General features: G+C 45.5%; 1 protein-coding gene across 2 annotated transcripts; it reads right to left on the bottom strand.

The window, feature by feature from the left end:
• Positions 1-2,256: 2,256 nt before the first annotated feature.
• Positions 2,257-8,397, bottom strand: LOC119303432 (CCR4-NOT transcription complex subunit 9-like). 2 transcript variants are annotated; one of them, XM_037580560.1, is made up of 9 exons: positions 8,194-8,397; positions 5,005-5,076; positions 4,750-4,839; positions 4,571-4,613; positions 4,316-4,422; positions 3,887-3,982; positions 3,221-3,411; positions 3,070-3,139; positions 2,257-2,959 (listed from the first exon to the last, which is right to left on the bottom strand). In XM_037580560.1, exons 1-9 carry the CDS (start codon positions 8,380-8,382, stop codon positions 2,627-2,629), a joined length of 1,191 nt encoding a protein of 396 aa, XP_037436457.1. In that variant the 5' UTR covers positions 8,383-8,397; the 3' UTR covers positions 2,257-2,626. The 2 variants fall into 2 exon arrangements, with proteins under 2 accessions (XP_037436457.1, XP_037436456.1); XM_037580559.1 differs by lacking the exon at positions 8,194-8,397 and adding an exon at positions 6,511-6,752.
• Between the last annotated feature and the right edge of the window lie 236 nt (positions 8,398-8,633).

The raw sequence follows: 8,633 nt of genomic DNA on the forward strand, positions 1-8,633 counted from the left end.
ACCACACACACATACACACAACAACAACAACAACAACAACAACAACAACAACAACAACAACAACAACAACAACAACAACAACAACAACAACAACGGGGTGCTGGGACGAGGGCTAAGTGAAAAGAACTTTATTCCATCTTAAAATAGCCGCTGCTGTCAAAAGAGGGCACAAAGCCTAACCAAACTCAAAAAAAAACACCTGCAAATGAAGCTCTCTCATCGGTAAAGGCAAGGATCCACCACGGCCCCATACCATAAGGCCACACGAGATGAGGCAAATCGACAACGGAACTGACCTTCGGCGGAAGGTGGAAACCCTAGTCACCTTTTCACCCCAAGACACTAGTAGTAGTATTAGGCCTTGTTTTTAAAGAAACATATAAACTTTATTCATTTGCGATAACAAGTACATCGTTTATGAGGAGGGGTACAATTCCACTCAAGGGCTCTCAAACCAGTTCAAAGATGAAGAAAATCTAGCTAACTTAACAAGTTCATGTGCGACCCTATTTGCTTCTCTATTACAATGCTCAAATTTAGTAATGGGAAAGTCACATGCTAAAAAATAACAATCGTCAAACACTGCCGCCACTGTACTAGATGACTGTCCTCCATTGTTCATGGTTTCGATAACCTCCATGTTATCTGAATTAATAACTAAAGCGGTTGCAGCCCGCCCTTTGAGCAATAAATAGACCATATCCAAGCGCCATAGCTTCAGCTGTCAGAACGTCCGTGCACCAATCAATTCTCCAATTCCCCTTGCAATGAATTTTCCTTTATCATCTCTCAAAACAGCATCAGCCGTGCCCCTGAGCCGGTCATGATCAAAAGAGGCATCCACATTAAGTTTTGCAAACCCCCTTGGAGGTTGGACCCAACCTTCTCTTTTCATTGTAGCCTTTGATGAAATAGCCAAACCATATTTTAACGTAATTGCATGAATTCCCACGAAGATCTGGTTAGCGTCTTGGATTTTCTCCTTATGGACCAGTTTTCGCCTCTCCCATCATAAATACCAAGTTGAAATTGCAATTAATTCACGGACATGCGGAATACCCAAGATCGTGAGCTCCCGTTCAGGCATAGAAAGCAAAAATTCAAGCACCGCCTCACCAGCATAATCAACTTCGTACGCTTTTTTAATGACCTGATCTAGACCCAGTTTTTTCCAAACCTCCTTTGCTTTCTGACACTGAAATAATATATGCTTTTGTATCCTCTGATCTAAAGGAACATCCGGACAAATTGGGGGTAACCTTTATATGTCTATTCGTCAAATTAACTCTACACGGGAGGGTGCCATGCAGCGTGCGCCAAATGAAAATTTTAAGCTTCGATGGACAAGATAATTTCCAAATCTCACTCCAAATAGGATTGATAGTCATATGTCCCATATCATCGGTTCTTCTTAATTTTCCCCCGTGTTGGTGCTCCCATTGCACTGCATAGGCTGATCGAACAGAAAAAGTTCCATTCTTTGAATAGCTCCAAGCGACAAAATCCGACATATCGTGTTGTGACAAAGGAATTGCAAGGACCCTTTGTGCATCAACTGGCCAGAACATTTGTGCGACCAAATTTTCGTCCCAATTACTAGTAGCAGGATCAATTAAATCAGATACCCTTGAGATCAAATTACTCCCTCTCGGGTGTGATTACTTTTTTATTTGCACAATTAGGAATCCAAGCATCTTCCCAAATATCAATGTTGTGACCATTTCCAACACGCCAAATATAACCAAGATTTAGACAATTAACCCCTGCCATAATATTTTGCCAAGTAAAAGAAAAGCCCTTTGTTAGCTTTGTATTCAATAAATCACCGTTTGGGAAATATTTAGCTCTCAACACGGTCGTACATAAGGAGTCTTGATTCTCAATAATACGCCACGCTTGTTTTGCCAGCATTGCTAGGTCGAAACAATGAATATCCTGGAATCCCTAATTAAGCACCCCTCCTGTAGACCTAAGCACTTTGTGCTTAAAAAAACTCAATTTATGTTAGTAAGGACCTCCTTAAACACCTTGCATTGTACCGTCGTACGTGGCCTTACTTCCCAGCCAGAACACGGGGATCTGCCCATGTCACCTTTCATGGCATTGCCGGGGGAAAAAAATCTTTCATGGCATTGGCCTATGGTACCATCACACCTGCCCTTGCAGGTTCAACGTTACCTGCAAAAGAGAGACCCCAGCATGCTCGAGCACAAGCAGAATCCCATGCCACATACTACTGTAAAAGTAAAACTCTGATTTTCAGTTTGAACTTGCTATCCCTCTTCACCCTTGAACATTTGCCAAAGAGCAGAGCAGGGAGAGCTTCTGCGCCGGTTTATTTGTCTTTTTACATGCAGTCCAGCAAACACAAAGCACAACCCAAACATCTAGACACAGACTGACACACTACTATAACACACTCCTATCTTCTTCCCACAAAGGGCACACAGACAGACAGACAGACGACTCTCTTCTTCCAGTTTCGACAACACAAACAACTACAAACAGCACGGAGTTTCTTTCCCCCTACTACATCTACAACAGACTGACAGACAGACACATGCATCGCTGGGGGTTGGTTCAGGCTCTCCACAGCCTGCAGACACAGCTTCTTTCGCTCGCTCGCTCAGAGCCCCATCAGGTGGTCGAGGCCCCCGTGAGGGCCTCCCCCACCCATGCCGCCGAGAGAGCCCCCGCCTCCCATGCCGCCACCAAGAGAGCCTCCTCCACCCATGCCGCCGAGAGAGCCCCCGCCTCCCATGCCACCACCGAGAGAGCCTCCGCCGCCCATGCCACCAAGAGAGCCTCCGCCGCCCATGCCCCCAAGAGAGCCTCCCCCGCCCATGCCGCTGAGAGAGCCTCCTCCGCCCATACCAGTGTGGGAGCTTCCCCCGCCCATGCCGGCGATCGACATGTTGCTCAGCAGCTGCTGGAGCCACCGCCTTGTAACGTTGTCATCCTGCGTCCATGGGTAAAGATATAGGCGTCAGTAAACGATCCAAACTGTCCCGGTGCAGATATGTCAAGCTTGTCTATCTAGCTAGGGAAAGCACGAGCTGGGGAACACACAAGAAGGAAGTTGTTGAATGTCCCGTCCTTCAGCACGGTGGGGAGGCAACTGTTGAGCGCAGCACAAGCCCTGCATAACATCACATACAGAGACTTAGGAACTGCCAGTTATACAGGCTGTGATTTTGACAGATGTGCTACCATTACCAACCTCTGGTTCTCTGTCAGCCTGAGGTAGCAGCGGATTATGTGCTTCAGCAATCTTGCAGACGGCTGTTCAGCAAGCGCCTGGACCATCTGTGCTAAAACAGTGGCCACAGCAAAGAAACGCTCAGCGGTCGCGCAGATGTAACGCAGCCCAATGTCATCAAGCAGAATCTTTTGAACAATAAAGGTGGCCACCTGCAAGTAACAGTAACCTCGGCAGAGTTAGTGAGACTGATGCACTTACTACAGATCTCTCGGAGTAAAGAGATCCCAACAATCTAGTAAAAAGCTATCTATGGAAGCTTTAAGTACATCATGGCTCAACAACCAGTTTAGAGTTTCTTCTTGCCATCGACATCGTTATTTATTAGCTACCAACAAGGTAATTTAAATAATACAAATTTATAATAATTGTTAAAAGATAAAATACTCCAGTAAGGAAGATGAAAAGGATGAATGAAGCAACCTACAGAAGGCAGCTAGCACAGATAATCACAGCAATTCGTACCATAACCAAATTAGGTTGCAGCATGATTTCAGTGTTGCACCATGCAAATTTCGCATAAGATTAATTAACCATGCCGATGCATTGTCAAAGGCTACAAAGCATAGAATCAGAACTAGATGATCATCATTAGACTTAGATTTATAAAAGGGGTTGAGTTCATACTGTTTTGGAAAGTTCACTGCCCATCTCCATAGTACGCAGACACAGAGGGATTATTTCAGTTTGAAGCAGAAACCCAATGACTTCAGAATCGTCAACCTGCATATATCAAAAACAAAGCAAAAGAAATACTCTTATGATATGCAAATCGAATATCCAAAAGAAGAAATAATAGAATTTCTAACAAATCATTAGCCTGTTTGGTTCAAAAATAATAGTTCCTGTTGGGATTCCTGGGATCCAATCCCAACTAGTCCATTTGATTAAAACGACTGGATTACTGGAATGAAAATACCAAAAGAACAAGATATAGTCTACCAAAGAAAAAATACAGCCAATCTCCATCACTGTTCAACCCTCTCACCATTTAAAGCAAAAAATCTATATGGACCATCCATTCCTAGTTTGCATAAGTATCTAGTTTTAATTTACCTTCACAAGAGCACCAATAACACCCAAGCTGGTAAGCCTCAAGTACTCAAAAGGTCTTGTCTTGCTGGTAGTATTCAGGAACGGGTACAGGTACAGTGGGATGTGAGCTGCAAAGGAAAAGAAAGAAGACTCAATTATTAACCACTGCAAGTTAAGATTTACTTATTCTGTAAAGTCATCAAAATGAGGAAAGCCTTTTAACAATAAACAATGGAAATATTTAAGACTTGGCATAGAAACAGTGGCACTCAGTACCATTCAAGAACGGGATCCTGGTGTCAGGGTGTGAAGCAACACACTGCATTAAAAAAAAGTAAAATGAAATTGAGGGGCGGATGGCAAGCAAGTATGATATGAAAGCAGTAGTATTCTCAATCCACCACAAGGCCCACCAGGAGTGAGGGTTTCCTTTTCTTTCTCATGTAAAAGCATACCTGAAGAAGTGCAAGTGCATTGCAGACACGGTTTGATGCAACTGGCGACAAAGTAGGAGGTGAAAGTGAAGGGTAGATTGACACAATCTCCTGCATAAATTTTCAAAACAGCAAGACAGACTGAATAAGGAAAATGTGCAGAACCATCAATAAATTTCATATTGAAAGAATCAATACACATGCACAACCACCCTAACTTAAATAACAAGAACTGCACAAGTACATATTTAGAACTGTGCAATAATTGTAACCTACCTGGAGCAGTGCAGCAACGGTGCCAAAGGAGTGCCACAGCAGTGGAGCAAGGTCTTGAAAAATCTCTCGCTTCTGAAAGAGGAAAACTGAGAAACAGATTAGACAATGAATTTTCACCTCCTGCGTCCCAGATTTGCTGCCATACTCTAAATGTTAAAGTAAAATAGTTCCATGTATCAACTGTCCAGTTTGGGATATTTTCTTTGGAAAGTTGATGTTTCACTAAGAAAAGAATGATGATGCTTGCATTAGTGGCTCATACCATGGGTTCACACTTTTGGTAGATAAAGAAGTGACAGAAAAAAATACTATACTAACTAAACTTCATCACTTATCTAGATAATCTGCAGAAGTAGAACAGACTATTTCTAACATATAAATGTCTTCCTATATAGTTTAAACTGTTTAGATTTCTTAACACCACCTCCTGATAAGTTTGCAAAGGCATCAATAGGACAGGATTTCACAAAGTTTACACTCCCCACCCACCTGTCCTTGAACAGGGTATCTCCACCAGATACTATAATTAAATGTGCACAGCCGAATACAGACCTTGCAGCCTGCTCCAGCACAAAAATATTCATTGGAAGTTCACTTTTACCAAGAAACAAATTCATCAGGAAGCAGGGGGGATTAACAAAGATACACTTCTTGTGGTATTCACTCCTAAGAGATTGTATATGATAACTGCAGTATTTTCCATTTTATTCAGGGGTACTATAACAGAAATGGGCACATGTCTTGTCGTATTCAATCCTAATAGAACAACATATAAGATAACGACAGCACTTTCCATTTTAATCAGAGCAAGCAGAACTAAAATGAATACAGTTATCCAATGCACACATCCAAACTGCCATCCAAGTGTGTCCAACAGAGATCGGCAACCATTCCCGCTACGGGTGCTAATAACAGGTACAGCATAGCACATGTTTAAAGAATGTATCATAATAAAAACTACAAAAATCACATACCAAACCATACTTGCTTTCGCTACATATCTACAAGTCTACAGCAAGCTAAAGGACTGCACAAAATCACCCAATTCTCTTCATACTCCAGATATGAGCAGGCAGAGTTGCACTAAATTACCAAACACCACAAGCAAGCCATAGAATCGCCCTAGGGAGTTCGGAGAGCAACATTTCCATACCAAGCACGGATCAAAGATAACAGACAAAGACGGGCGTGCACTGATCTATACCCTATAACCTTAGATCACCACGTGAGCCGATTTACCCATAGCGAACTGCCCTGCAGCTGACATCAGATAGGTCATCAGGGTCCCGAATCTACTTTCGCCTAGACACAACATTGTACCACCAAGGTCGCAGCTTTACCAACCACCACATGACGCATACAGATCCCCCGATTCCCCACCGCAAATCCGAGACTTAAACATCCACCAGGAAGCTACAAACGCGAAATTTTAATCGACGGGGAGGGCTAGAGGGAAGCGCGGGCTTCTCCGCGGCGGCAGGGCGGGGGGCAGGGGGAGGAAACGACCTTGGAGAGCTCGAGGAGGGCGTTCTCGCGCAGCTCCGGGTCGCAGAGGTCGAGCACGAGCTGCTCCGCGGACACCATCTTCCGGTCCCTCCCCCCGGCGGGCGGCGCCGCGGCCGACGAGCCGGACGGGGGCGGGAGCGGGGGCGGGGAGGGCGCGCCGAAGGAGGGGCCGGCGGCGAGGGACGGCGGCAGATTCGCCATTGAGGAGGGTGAGAAAAAACTGAGGAGGTGGTCAGGGGAAGGAGGAGAGGCTGTGCCCCCCGGAGGGCAAGGTTATACTAGAAGCGGTATGCTACGAGGAGGGGCAGGACAGGGAATCGGCGGCGGTTTCCAACTTTGCTCCTTGTCTTCAAACGGAGACGAAATTTTCCCAGCCGTCCTTTCCAATGCCTTGTAATGGTGTTGCACGCATCCTACTCATCATGTTTGGAAGCTGCCATGGCGGTCAGGCATGAATTCGGCTCGACTCGTCGGTGGGCGTTTATCTCACTCCTTCCTCGGCTCACCTGCTCGCCACCTAATAATGTTTGTTGTTTTGTCCGGTGGGCGATTGTCCCACTCCTTCCTCGGTGCACCTGCTCGCCACCTAATATCGTTTGTTGTTTTGCCCGGCCGGCGTTTGTCCCCACTCCTTCCTCGATGCACCTGCTCGCCACCTAACATTGGTTGCGTTGTTTTGACGACCTCCGTCGACCTCACGCTTTCGAGACCTTTGCCATCTTTATGTCGGCCTTCTCCTCCGTCATCGTAGCCGTCGACGTTTAATCTCCCTTGGGAATCTCCGGCGCCGGAGACGATACAGAGGAAGTGGCGTCGCCACTCAAGACATGTAGAGAAAACATCGAATTAATGGCCAGTGGGTTCAGGATGAACCCAATGACTCCTTTATCAATCATGAAACAAGTATTTTAAAACATGTAAACAATTGGTAAATGAATTCAATGTAAATTTCGAGCGATGTTGCTCACGATGAAGATCGATGCAGAAGAGTGGGTGAACGGTACCTTCATGTATTGATTTGTTGTTATCACTTTGTGCGTTGTCGCTCTTTTTACCTAACTCGGTAAAAACGAGCGCTATATTCATGACTAGTCTGATATTTTGACGAACATGGAAACAATAGCATGATTTCAATATTATCTTTAATGTCCTCCTAAAAACATATCTTTAATGTAAGACCGACTTGTGAAGGACGATTAGCATCAAAAATAAGATTCTAACTTATTCTTGTCATACTCCAGACACAAGCACGCAGAGTTGCACTAAATTACCCAACATACCACAAGCTAGTCATGGAATCGCTATTGGGGGTCGGAAAGCACGATTTCCATACAAAACACGGAACAAGGAGTAAGAGGGAAAGACAAGATGTGCATTGATCTATACCCTAGAACCTAGATACCACATGAGCAGATTTGCCTACTTAATTGCACAACAACTCATATCGGATAGATCACCAGGGTCCCCAATCTACTTTCGCCTAAACACAACATTGCATCACCAAGGTCGCATCTTTACCAACCACCACACGACACATACAGATCTCCCGATTCCCCGCCGCAAATCCGACCCATAAACACCTACTAGAGATCTACAAAACGCGAAATCTTCCTCAACGGGGAGAGCTAGAGAGAATCGTGGGGCTCTCCGCGGTGGGAGGGAGGGGTGGGGGAAGTAAGCGACCTTGTAGAGCTGGTGGAGGGCGTCCTCACGCAACTCCGGGTCACAGAAGTCGATCACGAGCTGCTCCGCGGGAACCTTATTCCAGTCCTTCCCCCTAGCAGCCGGCGTCGCGGTCGACGGCCCGTACGGGGGTGGGGGCGGAGGCGGGGAGGAGGGGCCGGTGGCGAGGGACGGAGGCAGATCTGCCATTGAGGAGAGGAGGGAGTAGTGGCGTGAGGGGAAAAATGAGGAGGTGGTCAGGAGGAGGAGTAGCTCTGCCCCGCGAAGGGTGAGGTTATACTAGAAGCGATATCCTGTCAAGAGGGGCAACCCAAAGAATCGACAGTCGTTTTCCACTTTGCTCATTTGTCTCTAAATATATGAAACATTTTTTTGGCCATCTTTTTAATGCCTTGTTGTGGTATCACACGCATCCTAAAACTTGCCATAGCAGTCAGGAC

The sequence above is a fragment of the Triticum dicoccoides genome, chromosome 5A (assembly GCF_002162155.2).
Source record: "Triticum dicoccoides isolate Atlit2015 ecotype Zavitan chromosome 5A, WEW_v2.0, whole genome shotgun sequence".
NCBI lineage: Eukaryota > Viridiplantae > Streptophyta > Magnoliopsida > Poales > Poaceae > Triticum > Triticum dicoccoides.

What these genes read in the sequence shown, in the direction of transcription:
- LOC119303432 (XM_037580559.1), bottom strand. Translation starts at nt 6,711, where the DNA reads ATGGCGAATCTGCCGCCGTCCCTCGCCGCCGGCCCCTCCTTCGGCGCG. An exon ending in TTATTGGTGCTCTTGTGAAG is followed by an intron (nt 3,983 to 4,315) that starts GTAAATTAAAAC and finishes TGATATATGCAG; the next exon opens with GTTGACGATTCTGAAGTCAT. An exon ending in CATTCAACAACTTCCTTCTT is followed by an intron (nt 2,960 to 3,069) that starts GTGTGTTCCCCA and finishes CCATGGACGCAG; the next exon opens with GATGACAACGTTACAAGGCG.